Source organism: Lytechinus pictus, chromosome 4 (genome assembly GCF_037042905.1).
Source record: "Lytechinus pictus isolate F3 Inbred chromosome 4, Lp3.0, whole genome shotgun sequence".
NCBI lineage: Eukaryota > Metazoa > Echinodermata > Echinoidea > Temnopleuroida > Toxopneustidae > Lytechinus > Lytechinus pictus.
In genome coordinates this window covers 19,515,077-19,536,028 of record NC_087248.1, presented here as the reverse complement: position 1 = coordinate 19,536,028, position 20,952 = coordinate 19,515,077, and the positions used below count along the sequence as shown (strand labels likewise).

Below are 20,952 nucleotides of genomic sequence, written 5' to 3'. Positions count from 1 at the left end.
GTTTTGATTGAAAATTATTTTAATCAATTATGGTCTTGAGATAAAATATGCATACATTGACCAATAAAAGAATCTTGAATCTAAACCCTAATTGTTTCCATTATAGATAGAAGCTAAAAATCAACTCAAAGTTGTGATATAGATGTTCATTCATCTTTACAGGCACTTGCTATAATCTAGTAAAATGGTAACAGAGAAAACTGATTACTACGATTGTACAAATGTGCAAAATTAATTTTGTTGCATGCAAACTATTGAAAAACTGAAACACACTTCTTCTATGCAATGAACTAAGGTAAAAATGAGTGCAAAATGGATATGTCAGCCAATTGTTTTGTCTATCTCTTTTTCGTAACTTTAATGGCAAAATGTTACCATCCAGCTAGTAATGAGTTGTATAAGTACTAAATAATGAATGTGCAATGATATAACTATTTTTCAGAGGTATGGTCCTTTGATGAAGATAGAACTACGCTTTTTACACTGCATTCTTGAATAAATTAAGAGATGATGACAAGAAAGGGCAGAAAACAAACTAAGACATCAAATTTTCTTTCCAGATGAAGTCAAGATGTCTTTTGACACATCAACAAAGTCTTTAATCAGCTTTAAGCTAAGATTTAGATTGTGAATAAGAAATCTTCCTTAAATTTTTAATTCTCATCGAATCTTCAATTTTTTTAAACAAAGAAAAAACAATGAAGGGATAGAGGAAAGCTGTGAAAGTCATCTTTGTGGTGAATCTGATCGATTTGACTAAAGTTAAGGTACCTTAATTTTCCTGTGCACAAAACATCAAACCTGTTATGGTGAAATGAAACTAAGTTATTTTAGATAGTTAAATGATAGTGTGTACCAGACAAAAAGATAACTTACGATCTGTGGCCAGGGGGCAAGCAAGCAGGAAAATTGAAAAAAATTCATGCAAGTAAAAGTCAAATGAATAAAGAGATAAGAAATCAATATGCTGAATCAAATATAAAAGAGCTGATTAAAAAGTAAGTCAGGCAATATCGAAATAGAAATTAACTAGTAGTAAACATGTCAGTATAAAAACATAATATTAATAATTAATTAGAAACACTGTGACAGTAATCATAAACAACCTGTATATTATTGTGTAAACAAAGTTTGTATTAAACATTGATACATGTAATTGGTGAGTTAATACAGTCATGATTGCTTCTAAACATTTCAAATATTATTTTCACAAGTATGGATAGCTTGTTACATATTTTTATGTGTAAATCAAATATCATAAAATCTTGGTTGAGGGATAATGCAATTGTAGCCTGCTAGTGATAGTATCAAGCAATATGTATTATACTGGTATATTGTTTTCATGACTTTGTTTTCCATGTACAAATTTCTGCAAAAAATAGTTCATCTGTCATTCTTATACATGGAGTGTACAATTCTCCATATTTCCAAACTTTTTATGTAATATTCAAACTGTTCAAACAATGCAATGAAAATGGTGCGAACATGATAAATTTTGTCTTTCACAATACTATGTAATATTTAAGGAGTATGGAGCTAGAATAAATTTGATGTTTTTTATGATAACCATACTATCACTTTGCCATATAGATTGTAAAGTAATGTTATAATTAATCAGAATAGAATAAACAAATATATATATTAACAGAATAACAAAGCATGCATCTCATAGAGCACATAGAGAGAGGATTAGGAAGTAATTAAAAGCAGATAGAAGGTTGATCACATAGGGAGTATATTGACACATTTCAGAAATACAACTTTACTTCATGCAATCAAAAGTGAGTACATTAATTATTCATGCAATTAAAGATGATTGCGTTCACCCTTCATGCAATGAAAGATGAATGCATTGATTTCTTTCTTCATGCAATTGAAGAATATTGCAATTCTTATTTATGCAATCAAAGATGAATGCATTCATTCTTCATGCAATTATAATACTGAAATTATTATTATGCAATCAAAGATGAATGCATTCATTCTTCATGCAATTATAAAAATACTGAAATTATTATTCATGCAATCAAATATGAATGCATCCTTTCTCCAATAAATGAAAAATGATTGCAAACATTGTCCATGCAATCAAAGATGAATGTATTCATTCTCCACGCAATGAAAGATGATTGCAAATCATTATTCATGCAACCAAAGATGAATGCATCAGTTATCAGAGTAGAGCAATCGAATGGCAAAACTACTTTTGATTAAAAGGTACACTGTATACAGTTGTCATTAAGATTTCAAGGAAAATAGATGAATTTTCATAAGAGAGGAAAGAGAGAAGCATTATTATTATTATTATTATTATTTAATTGATTGAAGGTATATTCTTTCTTACCTTTCGGAATGTTTGATGGAGATGTCGAATGTCTCAAGGAACTGTTGCCATGACGTCTGATAGATGAAGTTGACCTCTGACATCCCTCGAGAGACGTCAAAGCAGACAGCTCCTCTGCGAGCGATAGACCGATAGCCCTCCCTTGCATTGTGAATGGCACTCTCAGAGATCTGGACACGCTCTTGGCTGAAAGGAAATCAACAGCTAGAACAGGAGCCAGTTGTAGGAAGGGTTGTATTTAAACACAATTCAAAAAAGCATACGCAACTTTGATTTCAACCAACCAAACGCACGCATTCAGGACTTGCCGATAATTTCAGTTACACCTCTTTCTGTAACAAGCCCCAGATCAAAAAGGAAAATGGTGTACGTTGATATGGACAGGTGCCAGGGAGAGAAGGACGGCCATGTTTTATGAAGGTCTTTTGAGTTTGTGGTGGAGATGGAGGGGTCGGCCAAAGAAGACATGGAAGAAGCAAGTGGAACAGGAGAGTAGGAGGGTTGGGTTTGAGGATGGGGGATGCATTGAATCCTGCATAAGTGGAGGGAGGGGTGAGGGCAATTGTCATGAATGCAAGATGAATCTCACACTATCACACAATGTAAAATGATGAAGAGTATGGGCATATCTCCACAACACCATCTCTGCTGTGAAGATGCAAGACACCAATGAGAATTTTAATGGGGATTCTGAAAAGGGGTTTGGGATACCCTGTCTGGTGGGTGTTTCATAAAGCTGTTCGTAAGTTGGGAGCGACTTTAAGAACGACCGGTGATCCTTTCTTGTAAATGGTATACACCACAATGTTCATCGGCGATGGTTTCGCGTGTATTGGTTCACCAGTCATTCTTAAAGTCGCTCTTAACCTACGAATAGCTTTATGAAACGGTCCCCTGGTTGGGTATATAGGGGCTCTAGGCAATTTCGTCCCTGGAATTATCAAAAGAGCCCCAAAACATCCCAAGCTTCATATACAATGTTGGAGATTTCAGGAGTAGATCGTGAAAACTAGCCCACCAAAAAAAAAAATCAATTTTTGTGCCTGGTAAATTCAAACAAGAGATTTCCATATTGCAATAATGACTTTTTAGTTATTTTCCGCTGTATGTTTTTAGCATTGCTGTAATTGCATAACTCGGTACAATAGTGGTATCATCATCCAGTAACCAAATTGTCAAATCTGTATCAGTTCAATAAAAGAACGCAAACTCTCATATTATGGCCATACTAGAAGACATGAATCTTTGTCAAAGAAAATCATGGAGGGACAAATTGAAGGCAAAAGAGGAAGGGGACGTAAAAGGAAAAGCTGGCTTGGAAATATTGAAGAGATGACAGGCAGAAAGATAAACGAATGCTGCAAGATAGCACTGGACAGAGACAGATGGAAAACCATGACATCCAACCTCTTTAAAGAGAAGGAACAGTGGTAAGGTAAGGTAAGGTATCAGTCTAACAAACTTAATCTAACGAGCCTGTATTTACTAGACTCACCTCTCAACTGTTTCATCATAATGCTTCTTCATGTCACCCAGTTTCTTTGTAGTAGTGAGGTCATTGAGGAGCCTGTTGTCAGAGGCTAAGCATTCAAGCATCTGATCCTCAAGCTGGTCTAGTTGCTTCATGTTTGAAATCCTCTCCTGTAAAAGAAATCAAATCATCATCATTATAATATTAATAACAATTTTTCTTTAATGCCCTTTCCACAAGATACAAACTGCTTTGAGATCCCATTCCTGGTCAGCATAGGAGTTATACAAATTATCAAGAAATGAGAGTAAAATGGAGTAGAAAATATATCAGGCCTATGGGTGATTTTGCCTTCATGGCAGACCTTGAGATTTAGGCTTACCTTCAGGGCCTTGATTCTATCCTCTTCAAGTTTCGCCTTCTCTATGGTCATGAACCGATCTAGAAGCTCTTTCTCACAATCAGTTGTAAATATCAATCACATCCCTTTATGGTACCATCCCCAGACCTGATGATTCAATGTAACCTTCAAGTGTGTGATCCTATCCTCTTCAAGTCTTCTCTAGGGTCATGAGATTATCGAAAGCTCTTATTCACAATCAGTTGTAACTATCAATCATAACCCTTAATGACACCATCCCATTCCACCAAGATTAGGGAACTGCCCCCAGACCTTGAGAATTTAGCTTACCTTCAAGGTCATGATCCTATCCTCTTCAAGTCTAGCCAACATCGGGTCATGAATCGATGTAGAAGCTTTTTCTCCAAATAATCAGTAACTATAAATCCGTTAATGATACCACCCACTTCCCCCAGGATTACCTTAAAACCTTGTGATTCTAGCTTACCTTCAAAGCTGTGATCCTATCTTCCTCTAGTCTCATTTTCATGATTCAGAATTATTTGTTACTATTAATCATTGCCTTATGTTACCCCCCCCCCCCTCCTTTCCCTAAAGAATAGGGAACTGCTCCCAGACCTTGAGATTCTAGCTTATCTTCAAGGTCGTGATCCTATCCTCTTCAAGTCTCGCCTTCTCTAAGGTCATGAACCAATCTAGAAGCTCTTCCTCACAATCAATTGTATTTATTAACCATAACCCTTACCCTTATGCTACCCCCCCCTCCTTTTCCTAAAGAATAGGGAACTGCTTCAAGACCTTGAGATTCTAGCTTACCTTCAAAGCTGTGATCCTATCCCCTTCTAGTCTCGCCTTCTGTACGGTCATGAAACGATCAAAAAGCTCTTATTCACAATCATTTGTAACTATTAATCATACCCCTTTATGATACCCCCCAGATTTGAGAAACCACCCCAACACCTTGTGATTCTAGTTTACTGTACCTTCAAGGCCGTGATCCTATCCTCTTCAAGTCTCGCCTTCTCTAAGGTCATGAAGCGATCTAGAAGCTCTTCCTCACAGTCGTCCCTGGTCTGATAGAAGTACATTACACTGGTATACGCAGCCAAGGCATGAGGTACACAGTGAGGCTGGCAGGTGGTATGCAGGTAGAGACGGAATCCTGGATGACACTCTACCTCGTGGTCAGCCACCTGAAGATCAATTTCAAATAAGATGTTAACCTCAGTCACACCTGGGCCCCGTTGCATAAAAGTTACTATAATGGTAACTTTGCCATCCAATGGTAACTACCCTGTAATACTCGATTCTGATTGGCTGCTTAGCATTGTTACCATGGTAGTTACCGTTGGATGACAAAGTTACCATAATAGTAACTTTTATGAAATGGGGCCCTGTTCATAAAGACCATACCCAAGGGAAACATGAAAAGAGGTCTCAATGAGCAGGTTGGTGTTTCATAAAGCTGTGTGGACGTTACAAATGACTCTGCATATGACTGGTGACCCTTTCTTGTGCTAAATGATATATACCTAAGTATGTAGCTGGCTTAGCACCCGAGGTCATGTTCCAGTCATGCTTCAAGTTGTTTGTCACTTTACAAACTGCTTCATGAAACACTAATCAGGTGGACTTTATAATCAGGTTCCTGTAATACAGTGAATCCAGTCTGTAGAGACCACCAAAGGCTCATCATCATCACCTTCATGCTCATTATCCCCATCATCATTAGAATCATCATTTTCAACATCATCATCATCATCTTCATCATTTTCATCATCTTCATCACCATCATCAGCTTCATCATCTTCATCATCACCGCCGCCACCACCACCACCATCATCATCATCACCATCATCATCATCATCATCACCACCACCACCATCAACATCATCCTCTTCATCATCATCTTCATCATCATCATCATCATTAGAATCATCATCATCATCATTATCATCATCACCATCATCATCACCATCATCTTTATCACCATCACCACCATCCCATCATCATTATCATCATCATCATCATCATCACCACCACCACCACCACCATCATCATCACCATCATCTTCATCACCATCACCACCATCATCATCATCATCATCATCACTACCACCACCACCACCACCACCACCACCATCATCATCATCACCATCATCATCACGACCATCATCACAATCCAAATCAGCATACATACCATCATTTTGAAATTGCCCTTTCCATCGATAAAAGCCAGTCTGCTCCTTAGTAACCTATAGAATCTTGGATCCTCGGCAAGTTTGTCTACGTCACAATCCATCAAGAGGAGTGGAGTCCCTTCAGTCAAACAAGTCTCCAGCTGTGCTCTAAGCTCCTATATTTTTTAAGAGCCGGGGTAAAGTATATAGAGCTAATTAATGTGTATCTATATTTTGTTTTTAATTCTTTGACAACTAATAGCATTTATATCAACATGTTGTTCAAATATTTAACCATTGAAAATAACAATCAACAAATATAACATGAATTTTAATAATAATTACAGGTGAATGATGAACAAAAATAAATATTCCTATGAAACAGCTAAAAAAGGGTGTCTCTTTCTTTCACCGAATGTGAAATGTCGTGCCATTGCAAAATATAAAAATATTCGCTATTTGTGTTGTAAAGCGCCTCGGAAGTCAGTGAAAATACAAATAATAATAATCGATTATCCCCTTATGTTGTCTAGGAAAATTAGAAAGATGATCGGGAGCAAAAAGCAAAATCCCTCAAACGCACATCTTATCTGCATCCGACCGTACGTGTGCAAAGGTACGAATGTTTGACATTCAGCCTCCCATTTGCTTGCATACAACACGCTAAGTACGCATTGTACGATATCTGTAATCAACAAATTATTGACAAAATGATGGCTTTCGTAAAACTTGATAACGACCAGTTGTTGATTAAGATACGATTTGATCCACTCCATGATTTTACTTGTAGGGTATTTTTAGATCTATATACGCTACTTGTATGGTATATCTTTAAATCAGCAAATTCTACCAGTGTATGGTATCATTTTAAAATCAACAAATTAGTGAGACAATAATCACTTACATGATACTTGATGATGACCAGCTGTTGAGTGAGATAAGATTTGATCCAATCCAGGATCCTGCTTGTAGGATCACACAACAGAGACCAAGCCGTGGAGCTATGTTCTTGCATCACAAAGCAAGCATTGTCCTGTGAGTTGGGTGTGCTAGGTAGCTTCAACGTCTTCAAGGATTCAATCTCAAACTGGTGAGACAATCAAGATACAAAATTTCATATTGTTTGGTTAAAAGTGCATCTAAATCAACACACCGGTGTTGGCTCAGTTGGTAGAACGTCCGTCTCACAACTCACAGGTCGGGAGTTCAAATCCTGGCCGCGTCAGACCAAAAGAACATTCAAAGATGGGAGTTACTGCTACCCTGTTTGGCGTTCAACGATTACATGGATAGAGCCTCATCAATCTGGCGCTGCACAGCGGCTACGGGCCCATGATCAATTGGGCAAAATGAATTTTCTGAATATTTATATTCTCAGATTTCTATATAAATAAATAAAATATGGGAGTTTCTTTTTTTTTAATGTTCCTTTGAGCATTTATCTTACATTTTTCATGATTAATTATCAGAAAGCTGCATACAGAGATTATATCCTGAAATTTTCAGCCCATTCCATACTTGAGAAGGGGTTTTATAAAGGCAAGAAAACAGGTACATGTATTCTTATCAAATTGAGACCAGTGTTTATGTAAATTGATTAACATAAACAGTGGATTCATTCATGCAGTGATCTTGGTAAAAAGCATCAATTTTAATAGCGCACTGTGATAAAAGTAAAGATTCATTATATTGGAGTTTCTCAATATACCTGCTGAATTAGGCTAAATAATTGCAAGAAATGTGCATAAACCTTGGTTACAAAACACAGACTCAAAACAACCTTTTTCACTTAAGGCCAATGGGTACATATATTCAACGAGGGTAGTCGGTACTCACGGGTGTGTAGAGGAAGTGGATGAGAGACACGTCTTTGAGAACGCGACGTTTGGGGATCGGGAATCCCGTATCCACGCAGACTTGGTTGATGTAATCTCCCATGCGTTGACGGGAGTCGGAGGTCATGCCGCCGCAGTACGTCAGGAATGCAGCGGCCGTCATGCAGTTGCTTAGCAACCATTCGTTGTCGGCGTTCTCGTCTACGTACGTCTGCCATCTTTCCTTCTCTTGCTGCAAACTACAGATGATTATTGGTGGGGTAAAAAGAATGAATGAAACATTTGAATAAATGTAGGAAATAATTATTTGCCAGTATACTGCTTCAAACGACATACTTCACTTTTCTTTTTTAAACGTAGTGATTAACACAATAGGAAGCTAATTAACTTAAAGACACACCAAGCTTCATCAATTATGCCTGGAGCGGTTTCTCAAAGCTGTTCATAAATCATGTCTGAATTTACACCTGACTGGTGACCCTTTCTTGTGCTAAAAGAATAATTATATCCCTTTGAACCTGATTTAGCACCTAAGAACATGTTGGGTCATGGGTAGAGTTGTGCATAACAGCACTATGAAATACCGCCAAGGTTCCTACTTCCCATCTATCAGTTGGATCTGGGTCCCTTAAAAAAAAGTTAGCGATTAATCATACGCTTGATTTTCACGATTGATTGTACCTTGCAGTCAATCATAGAAAAATGTAAACTTTGTGCAATGGGTCACTGGAGAGCATTTCATCAATATCCGTCATCTGACAAGTTTCCTTGATTTTGTTTGGCTAAGAGTCTGACTGCAGGGGAATGGTCAAATAAAACATCTGACAAATCCTTTCGTGAAACTCTTCCCAGATCCAATCACGCAGTAGCTCTGAAAGGTCAGCACAAGCAATCTATCACGAATGGACTGATCAACAGCCACACTTGTTTATTATCCCTGAAACGGTCCAAATGCACTCGGCTATGCCTCAAGCGTGTTAGAGCCGTTACAACGATACCTCGTGTAATTCTTACTAAGGCTTTCAATAATGTGTATCATTTGCATACAATTTTTGAACACCATTACCTAACAAGTTGTTGCCCCGAGTCTCTCTTTACTAACATGCAGCCTCCAACACTAACACCAAATAAAGGAGTGCTATATAAACCTGTATTTTTCATTACCTAACAATCATATTAGTTGCTGCCCGGAGTCTCTCATTGCTCGCGGATAGTTCGATCTCCAGAGAATGCTTCTCGACGACGGAGGCATCAAACTGCCTCTGGAGCTCGGTGACCTCCTCCTGGAGAATAGGGATATCGGCTTCAGTGTACTCCTTCTCAGGCTCCGGGGCAGGCTCCGCCTCTTTGCTAGCCTCCTTTGCATCCTGAATCCATATAATTCATTAATGTATTAGATGTTTGATAGTATGGTGTAGAATAACATTGTAATCTAATGAACTCCAATCAATAGATTGTTCAATTTCTTATATAATAAATAATTGTAAAGCACACAGAGTTCATTAATATTATGCACAATATAATTTGCATATTATTCTTATTATCATTACTTCTAAAATAACAAAAAACAAAAGCAGAGCTTCTGATTTCAGTCGATTCAAGTCAAGATCAGCCTCAGAAACAGAATTTATAATTCTAGTGTAGTTACCAGGTAAAGTCTATGGGAGATTTTTGTCAGAGATTCTTGCACATAATCAGCTGGTCTAAACTTGAGTAATGCAGGGCTATGCAATAAAGTGTTAACAAGTGTTGTCACTTCTTGATAATTTTATGATATTATACTTTCACAGCAAAGTAATAAGATGTTAAATGTTGGTTTATACATTTGGTGACAGCTTATCATTTCAAAGGTTCTTCCGAAAGTCCAATATTCCAAAGGATCAAAGAAAACAAATTTCTTTTCTACTCAATCTTAAAAAGAGACCATTTGAATTTTTTCAAAAATTTTCAATTTAATTTAGTTTAAAAATTGTCTTTTTTTATACAGAAACATGATGTAAATATTGAAAAGTGCACATGAAAGATCACCATTGCTGGAATATTCATGTTTATATGTTTATAAGCATGATGATATATGCTTAAAATACTTCTTAAAAATCTGAAGAAAATACACAAATTTGGTAAAGAATCAAAATTGCACAAGTGCCCTGAGGGCATGATCTTGTAAATATTTTTTTAGTTTGACTACCTAAAAAGTTACATGCAATGAAGTTCGGGGTCTTTTAGAAACCATGCAATGGTCATTGCTTGAACAAAACATTAAAAATCTCATGCAAGAAAACAAAAACACCTGGAAACCTCAAAGAATGAGCAAAAATGAAAAAAAAAACACTTCCTTTACAACCTTAAAACCATTTCATGGAAGTACATGATTTTGTATAAAGAATTAATGAATGGAAATCCGTATTTCAAAATGCATAAATAAAATATGATATTACAAGGATGGCATTAGATTATGAATATGAGGCCAAGAGGAAAAAGAATCTCATATCAGCCAATTCTCAGGCCAGGAATAGGGAGGAAATATAGTGAAAATTTTAAAGAGAATATTTTTAATTTCCTACGCACGACTACCAAAAGGGGGGGTTGGAGCATAATAAATATCAATTTTTAATAGTAAAAGTGTGCAAAGCACTTCATTCTACATGTAAGCTGTTTCTATGTTTTACAAGTATTTTTTTTAATGAAAAGGAGACACAGTGTCCAGGTGGGTGTTTCATAAAGCTGTTCGTAAGTTAAGAGCAACTTTAAGAACAACTGGTGATCCTTCCTTGTGGAAAATGGTATATTCATTGGCGATGGTTAAGCGCGTAAGGAAGGTTCACCAGCCGTCCTTAAAGTCGCTCTTAACTTACGAACAGCTTTAAGAAACGGCCCCCAGGAATATAAAACTGAGGCTCACAATAGAAGTGTTTGTTATGCAATCTAAACTGGAAAATTTTCATGAGGGATAACATCTGAACATACATGTCATCCCTCACCATATCCCCTATTTATACATACCATACTTCAAAAAATCTACCCAATAAACTGATAATTGTTTCACTCAAACCTAGATGCTGTAGATAAGACTTTCTTTTTATTCACATAAGATAAGCAGATTATTTAATTCAGAAGAAGGTGTCAGAGAGGATAAACCTCTATTAAAGCCTTCTTTAGGTTCGAGTAAATCCACAAGATATGTCTATCACTATTCTAACTCATTACTAGATTATCTGAATGTGCATGCCCTGAAAAATTAAGATAGGGATGATAAATGAAATTGTGTTTTAAAGGACAAATTTTGTGACTTAACGAAGCATGGAATTGGCTAAAAATTGCAGGATACATGTTTTTGAGGGATAACTGCTGATAGAGCCTTTATTAAGAATATTTTTTTAATTGCTGAAGAGAGGCTTCTAGATATCAAAAATATGAATATTGAATTTTCACAGAAATTTGGTGCTAATGTCAATGGCTACTGCACTTCTGCATGCAAAATGAATATAAACATGCACCAGACTTCAGTTCTTGACGAAAATGAAAAGAAACTGATTTAATGATAAATATTTAAGGACTTTTTAAATGTATTTTCTAGATAAAATAATCTCCTGAAACTAGATGAACAAACTAAAAAACAAAAGAAAAAATATGTGAAGGCAAGACTAAAGATGTCTAATGAAATATGCTAAAACTAATTTGTTTTCAATGCATGCAGTCTTACCAATTGGCTATCCTGTACATGGATACATAACATGCAGTTTAGAAAAGAAAAGAGGAAAGTAAGAAACAAGAAAATCATTTATTTTCACAATCATTCTAGATGTTAAGCACAAGAAAATGCACACACACACATAACAACAAAATAAAACTCCTGAGAATTCTTTCCCTGTTATCTGCAGTCACATAAACAGCGGAAAAATTACAGGGGTTTCAAGACAAATTTGCCCCTGAATCTCCCATAGGGTTCAATGTAAAGTGAAATAATGTAGCACATTTGGGGTGGTAAGCAAAGAAAGTACCGGTAGCCCCCCCCAAAAAAATAAAAATAAAAAAATAAAATAGTTTTCATAAGTCTTACAATTACATTTCTTAATATTTTTTCTGTCTGTTGATCACACTGAAAACATTCATCATTTGGGAATATCATGCCAACCAAACTTCATTTACATTCTTCCAGACAAGTTGCAATTAAAAAAAGAAACATTTTATCGAGAAAAAACAACAACATGCTTTTGATTTTGAAACAAGGTTTTTGGAGTAAATTTATTTAGTTTCCTCTTCGGTGATTATCTTTCTTTCTTTCTTAGACGGTAACTAGGCAGAAGTCAAACAAGGAAAAAATTTTCAGGTGACATAATTTGAAATATGTTTCAGATTTGAATTGCGTTCCTCAGAAAAAAAAAATGAATCACAACTTGTATGTACTTTAAAACACCGTTCACAAACTATGTTTCCATTCATGTGGACCATTATAAGGAAACATCATCCTAGAAAAATAATTTCCCATGTTTTTTGACAACACAATGTCACAATAAATGAACCCATGAAATAAAGGAAGGATTGGGTGATCATAGCAAGGACTTCCAAATCACTCTAGAAGGAAATCTTCCCCTTTCACTTCTGTCTTGCTAAATCACCTTTCAAATTTCAACCGTCTTTGAAATGAACCCTTACCCTTTCGTCTTTCTCCTTCTGTAGCCTCTCTGTCTCCCTCTGTTGTTCCTCAAGCTCCTTGACCTGTTTCAAAAGATCTTGTAACGGTCCGCAGTGATGCGTATACTCCACCAAGGCGCAGATATAAGCCACCAGGTTACCCGCATCCTCGGAGCTGTAGCGGGTAGCAGCGATGGTGATGTTGGGGGCACCGTCACCTGGGGAGGGGCTGCGTCGGGAAGAGGGGGGCAGTTTTGGCCCACCTGGGTAGAAGAATGATTGCAAGAGGGGGGGGGGGTTACCAGTCTGAAGAAAATTTGGGTAAAAATGATTTCTGAATCATATAACAGCATGGGTTTTTTTTCCAGAGAATAGGAACTAGGAGTGAATGATATGAATTGTAAATAATATATGAAATTATGGATTGATTAGCTGAAATGACAATATATACTTGAATAATGTTTTAAAAAGTTTCAAATAATAGAAATATGATTTATAATCAATATTATAATCATCAACATCATCATCATCACCACCATCACTATCACCGTCACCATCATCATCACCACCAGCACAATAATTACCATCAGCACCATAACCATTATGATCATCATCATTATCCACATCATCATCATCACCATTATCATCATGATCATCTCCACAGAGCTGCCAAGTTGTATTTTGCATTTTCAGTATTCTTATCTCCCAAAATCAGTATTTTGACAAAAAAATCAGTATTTTTACCGTGTGAGATAAATATTTTGTATTTTTCCCCAAAAAAGTGTATTTCGTAATAAAATGCTTGGCGCACTCGCCCATCACGGCGCTCAAGCTGCATGCAAGCTAAAATGTGCACTGCTCTTGCAGATGAAAAAAAAACAACATTGAAACTTGTGTATATCTCACCCTGGTTTTTACAAAATGATTAAAAAAAAAACAAGTTACCTGAAATTACATTGATCTAATAACCATATTTGTGTACGTTTCATGAAATAGAGACATATAGAGATGATTTTTCTCAATAAATTTCGATTTTGTAAAAAAAAAAAAATATATATATATATATATATATATATTTTTTTTTTTTAAATACAAAAAACGTACTAAATACGGAAAAATCGTACTACTTGGCAGCTCTGTCTCCATCCTCTCACCATTATCACAATCATCATCATCATCGTCATCATCATCACCATCACCATCTTCACCATCACCATCACAGTCACCATCATCATCATCACCATCGATCATTATCACCATCATATTCATCACGACCATCGCCATAACCATCATCATCATTCATTATCTTAATCATCACCATCATCTTCACCATCACCACCACCATCGATCATTATCACCATCATATTCATCACGACCATCGCCATAACCATCATCATCATCACCATCATCACCATCATCTTCACCATCACCACCACCATTGATCATTATCACCATCATATTCATCACGACCATCGCCATAACCATCATCATCATCATCATCACCATCACCATCATCATCATCACCATCATCTTCATCATCATCATCATCATCATCATCATCATAATTATCATCATCATCATCACCACCATCATCATCAGATTCCTAGAAGATGAAGCTACCTGGGATGTCAAGCAAAGAGCCTTCTCCAGTGACTCCATCAACATCCTTGCTCTTACTGGGAAGGTAATACTCTACGTTGGCCAGGATGTTGTGCTTGAGACCGTTCTGCCAAGGAACACCATGAAGCATATCAACAAACTTGACAGAATCCTGTAGGAGCACTGTGATCTGCTTCCATCTCTGCTTGTCCGAAGCTTGGTCTTTCCCCTCTGTCATTCAAAAACAAGACATCAGAATTATAGCAACATTGTATTAAAAGACTTGCAATGCCATTCCTCTTCCAATAAAAACTGTCTCCAGTTTTCTTGGCTGCCAATCTTCCCTTAAAGCATCCCTTTTTCTACAATAATTCCTTTTTATATTTTTTTCTTGAAGAACTGATTTCATACTTGTGGTATATGATGTGGTAATTCTTATTTTAATTTAAGCACCTCAAAATAATCACACCATATTTTTATTATGATTAGTAATGGTTCATCAAATACAGTCAACCATGGTTTGAATATGTGGTTTTATTATAGAAGGCCACATGCGACAATTTTGTCTACCCCAGTTATGTTTTGAATTGATCAAGAAAATTATTGCAATTATCAACATAAAGGAAGGTTACAAGAATCCTACTGGAATCGACTGAATGTTTTCAGTTTTCAATGACAGCTACTAAAATCAATTGTCTAAGGTCTTAAATGAACCTCATTGGCAAATGGCTCCTAATAATCATGCACATTCAAAACTTATAGTTAACACGTAGCTTTTAATTTTATATTTTCTGTTGCAAGTGCTAGATCAGCAATCAATAACAAAAATTGCAAATTGATTGCAAGAAGAATGACTGATTTGGGGACCTACAAATCAATTGCAGATGATCATAATTTGTAAGCAACTGCAAGACTTCCGAACGATTTTGGGAATTGCAGATTCCTTGCAATTGACCATAAAACTCTGAAAGTGACAAGGGCGATTCTCAATCAGGTCACCCCAAATCATCACCAACTTCCTGTGATCTGAAATGTTTTTATTGGTAGTTTCTATGGCGACTGCATTGACACACATGATCAGCTGACTAGGATGTAGTTCTCGTCCAGACAATGTTATACTCCTAATGAGGGATCTACTAGTACACTTTTGCTACTTTGGTCGCTGGCATGAGGGGAGGGGGGGTGACATACTGGTGTTTGGGAAGAGCACATTCAGCACACAACTACAGTAGCATTCTAAAAATGAAACATTGCAACATAAACATAGAAAAAAGATTCTTGCGAATACCGGATACAAATAATTTCCTTGATTGAATGCAACTAATGTGTTTTTTTGTCACTACTGCAAGCAAGCATCCTTGAATTTCTACGCAAAACTTGGAATCTAAAATTTAAATATCATACTACTTCAGCAACTGCAAAATAATAATGCTATGCATCACAGCTTTTATATGTACAAAAAAGTGTAATACATGTCATCTACCATAATTCATCTTTAAAACAAAATTCATATCACATGATAAATCAAAATATGGTGATAGACAATGATATCAAGTGCAATACACATTTTAGAGACCCATGTGTAGAAAAGACTAATGCTGTGCAGATATAGTACAAAAGGAAACCTTTATTACGCTAGTTTTTTCATCAACAGGAGAGAAAAAAATCAAAGATTGTCAGAGAAGTGTCAATTAACATTAGACCTTTAAACTGGAAAGAAACAATAGGATTTGTAAAGAATAATCATTAAATCCACTTCAAACTGGCTGAAAGTGAAATTATGTCAACTTCCGTTGAACAGGTCATGGTTGGTCTTTGTGGATGCAAGGATCCATCTTGAAAAGTACCTTATGAGAGGGAAAAGGAAGGAGAAACAACAAAAATCTCAAACACTCCCCAATTCGACACACATGCAAGAATTTAGTGAATTATATTATACATAAGATGTGTAGTTTGAAAAATAACCCATGCCTTGACAAATACTCTAAAGGAAAGCAGTTACAAAGATGAAAGTCATAACTCTATACGTCATGTATTGCCCAAACGATAATTCAATTCAAATTGCATCATTCAAAAAGAAGGGTCTCCTGAACCACATGTCACCATGTGATAGTATTGAAAAAGGTCTGTTGTGATCTTTTGTGAGTTTTAGTAGCTGTTGAAATAACTGGAGAGCTACCAGAAGTCCTTTTTCAGGTCTATTACAAGGTGATACTACAGTAACTGGTGCGTTGACTCAGTTGGTAAAGCATCCATCTCACAACCAGGAGGTCGCGGGTTCAAGCCCCGGCCACGTCAGAACAAAAGACGTTAAAAGATGGGAGCTGTTGCTACCCTGTTTTGCGTTCAACATTCAAAGGGATAGAGCTATGTCCATCTGGAGCCGCTCAGTGGCTGCCGGGCCAACAATCAGTTGGACAAAATGAATTTTCGGACGATTTCTACTTCTGGTTTGTGTTTCATAATACAATGAAATATGGATTTTCATTTTTTTTTTAACCCTTCTATTTGAATGATGAAATTTTTATTTGAATTATCATTAGGGTTATCACATGGTGATATAGGGTAAACAATTCTATTATCATTCCACAATGAAAACAGATTATATCATAATTATTGTTTTTCATGTTTTCTATTTCACAACGATGAATTCATTTAAAGAGTGTAATTGCCAGAAGCATGCCAGAACATCTAGGTGTGCATGTACAACAGCAACGGTCGGCTTTCTTTTCACCTACCTGGTTGAGAATTGCTAGCTTCTTTGGGCATTTCACCGGTTAGTAAGGGTGCTGTTTGTTAAAAATTAAAAACTGGTAGTAAGGTTAGTGACAACCAGTACAGCAACACCTGAAATTTGATGGCTTTTAATAGAACAAGCAAAAAAAGGCCATCGAAATCATTACCATCATTATTATGGGTAAGAAATTGACAGCAGACATAAAAAGAACAACTGACTTCAAACTTTTGAATGTTCAAATCATGGATCAAACAAAATATGAGATTATCGCAGATCTCAAAAAAATCAAAATAAAGAAACTTTATCAAATGTGGATGTAAACTAGTATATGTACATCAGGGAATAATTTTGCTTTACAAATTTGAATAGCATTTTTGGTCAGAAGAGAAAAGCTCTCAACTAAAGTATTAAATGTACAGTCCTATGTAAAAATATGCTATGCAAAAGACTTTATGCATAGCAGTCTTTCAAAAATGTGGAGCAAATTGTGATACGATACCAGGAAAATTATTTCCTGTACATTCTTGAAGAAATCAAACTTGGTGGCTTTTGTTTTGGTATTGCACTCCAGAAATTGTAAGTCATTGGAATGAGATTACAACCCTATATGTATTAATATTTATTTTCCATATTCTGTCTTGCCTTTTTTACAAGAATCCACAGATATAATTCTTTTTTTTTCACCATTACACAGTATTTAAAACAAAAACAGGTGATCACAAGCCATCTAGTAACCCTTTTGTATCTCAGGGTATAAATACATGAATATTCATCCCTCTGTACTAGGGCACAAAATTACGACAATTGAAAAATCAAACAATGGGCTTCGATCCTGCTATACAATGTCTATAATAATTGCTAATACGTTTGAGTTGAATCATCATGATATATGACTTATAATTTGGTTCCACCGAATCGGTAGAAGATTAGAATCCAGATGAAAAAAGTATATAGACTTGTGATTGCCATCTTTCTGCATCAGACCCTATACACTATACAGTGTAAGGCCTTGGCAAAAGGCTAATGATATAGGAGTTTATATACTAGTGCATTCTGAAGGAGAATGACAGGCATATTAGTGCACTGAAACAACACAGGTTAGATGCAATTCATATATATAGATTAACACTAGGGGAATCAAACTTAAATAATAAGCTTAAGAAGACAAAAGATTTACAACAGTTCTAAAAAAAAAAAACTTACTCGATTTGGACCCAGTATCTCCTACGTGACGTAAGAATAGGCCATCGAAGTAATGAGAAAGAGTCCAAGATTCAAATTAATTAGCAGAAGATTGAAATGCTTAGAAATCTTGTCTTTTCCTAGAGATTCTGAAGCAGCAGTATACATTGTCAATTTGTTGGCCTGGCTCTGAGCGCATAAAACCAACAATTAAAAGTAGCTCTGATATCAATGTTAGCTTCCATGGGAACAATGATCGACAGCTAATCAAGATAAAGGATGCCATGGACGTTTAATACCAAAGTGTCTTAATAATTTGGATAATGTTTGTCAATTCTACACAATGGTTCCCTGGTACAAATGAATTCATGAATTTTCCCTAATTTGTTAACCCAATGGCCAAAAAAGGTATTGTTTGATCTTTTGTCGTGTTGCAATATTAGATAGCATGTGCTTTAAAAGGGTGTAAACAGTTTTGATTTAAGTATAAAGATTGCATAGGTGTTGCATTAAAACTTTTAATAAAATATTAAATTACAAATAGCACAAATCTTGAGTAATATGGGAGGAAAAAAAACACAACCAAAACAAATTTTCTACAAAAAAAGTTAATAATTCTTTGCAATTCGAACAGGAAAATATAAATGTGAATGTGTGCTGTGTATCAAAGAAGTTAACAGCACAACAATTTTAAAATTAACTTTAGATTACACGGAAAATACATGTATTCATTAAATTATTCATAAGAATTTCATGCATCTTGAGTTTGTGATATGACCTAAAAATGTTGAAATTCGAAAGATTTTGATTTCTTTAAAACTTTTTATTTGAATAAATTGTCTGAGAACAGCCTGTCAAAACACAACATATCTTAGTACGATAAATCAAACAAATAAAATACCAAGGCAAAATGAGACTTTTCCATATACTTCCACATTTAACTTGATATATTATATCTATTACACGTACAGTACATATTAATGTAAGACAGACAGCCATGGCGTAATTTCCTTCAGCAAGAAATTCATACACATTGTGCTGCACTCAACCCAGGTGAGGTGAATGGGTACCCGGCAGGATTAATTCCTTGAATGCATGAGGCAGCTCGAGCAAATGCTGGGGTAATAATAATAACAACGCGCCTCGGAACAGAATATTTTTAGATAGATGGCGCTATATAAATGCCTATTATTATAATTATTATTAATGTTATTGATTTCTCTGAAGCTTTCGGTCCACTCATGCCCACCATTGTCTAATTTGCAAGAGAATTATCAACGAATGACACTTAAAGCTTCCATCCCGCACATGTAATTACAGACATATAACTTTTACAAGAAGCAGGCAACATACATGACATTGAACTATACTGCATCGAGCTGGGGAAATAGTTATTTTTGCATATGGCTTGGGTTGTTAGTAACAACAACTGGGGAGCATTTCATCAACATTTTTGTCCGACAAATTGTCAGATCTGACAACTTTCCTTGATTTTGATTGGCTGAGAAGCACTGTTGCTAAGGAAACTGTCAGATAAAACCTCCACAAGTCCTTTCATGAAACGCTCCCCGGAATCGAATGTTAAGACATCTCTGGGTTGCTCCCAACATAGACTGCCTGCAACATCTCTATTTTACCATTTTACATATAGGTTGAAATTAAAAAATGTCTTTCAGCAAGTATAACATTTTTTTTTTCGAACTAGAGAAACACAAATGTATATCCATGCCCTAACATGACGGCATCAAGTAATTTTCTCCAATTTATTGCAATAATTTTTACCATGGCAACTCTGTAGCTGACACATTTAAAAATCTAATGCCCATTTTCACCCAAGACCAATGTTTGTGCCAAGTTTCATGAGCAAAAACTGAAGAAGCAGTAGTTCTGCAATATTTTCCCTCAAGTGTTTACCATGGCAACACAGTACCCAATGCAATAAAAGAAATAATGTCTTTCCCGTATTCACTCCAAGACCAAGATGTGTGCCGAGTCTAATGAGCATTGGACATGAACTGAGGAAGCAGATTGCTCTGCAATATTTTCCCTAAAATTATTGCCATGATATGCTGTTAGTACCAAAGCAACATATTACCCAACACAATAAAAAGCGGGTATGGTAAATATGTATATTCTGTAAGCTTTATATATCTATCAATTTAACAAATGCCAATTCCGCCATTCTATTGGACAGAGAATCAAAATTTCTTAAACTAATAGATATATAAACAAAAATGAATTTTGGAATGTACTCACTTGACTTCCATTTGGAAGGGCTCTTCATGCCACCGCTGGATGACGTCGATTGTCTTCCTGAGATCATGGATGATTCTTCGTTGGAGGGTAGGTGTAAGGTTCTATCTCCTTGATTTCCTAGAGGTTTGTTCTTGCCAAGGAGAGCCATGACCATCTCCATGACTTGTAGGACGATAGGAGGGGGGTTGGTGAATGATTTGAGACGCTCGATGCAAGGACGGTCAACCTTCTCCTTCCATTGCATCACCTATAGTCATTCAAAGTGTACAGTATAGTTATGCAAAATGTACAGATGAATTCGAAAATCAAATTGATGTTTACAGTCACAGTGAATTACATCACCTACATGTAGT

General features: G+C 35.9%; 1 protein-coding gene across 1 annotated transcript in view; it reads right to left on the bottom strand.

Moving 5' to 3' along the window:
* LOC129259407 (dynein axonemal heavy chain 5-like) overlaps window positions 1-20,952 on the bottom strand; it is a 120,616-nt gene that overhangs the window by 25,975 nt on the left and 73,689 nt on the right. Inside the window, exons 64-75 of the mRNA XM_064098569.1 lie at window positions 20,600-20,846; window positions 18,365-18,385; window positions 17,163-17,213; window positions 14,446-14,655; window positions 12,847-13,088; window positions 9,355-9,557; window positions 8,192-8,429; window positions 7,260-7,442; window positions 6,376-6,531; window positions 5,160-5,369; window positions 3,840-3,985; window positions 2,345-2,530 (exon numbers count right to left, since the gene is read on the bottom strand). Coding sequence (XP_063954639.1) covers window positions 2,345-2,530; window positions 3,840-3,985; window positions 5,160-5,369; window positions 6,376-6,531; window positions 7,260-7,442; window positions 8,192-8,429; window positions 9,355-9,557; window positions 12,847-13,088; window positions 14,446-14,655; window positions 17,163-17,213; window positions 18,365-18,385; window positions 20,600-20,846 — 2,093 coding nt within the window. The remainder of the gene's footprint in view (window positions 1-2,344; window positions 2,531-3,839; window positions 3,986-5,159; window positions 5,370-6,375; window positions 6,532-7,259; window positions 7,443-8,191; window positions 8,430-9,354; window positions 9,558-12,846; window positions 13,089-14,445; window positions 14,656-17,162; window positions 17,214-18,364; window positions 18,386-20,599; window positions 20,847-20,952) is intronic.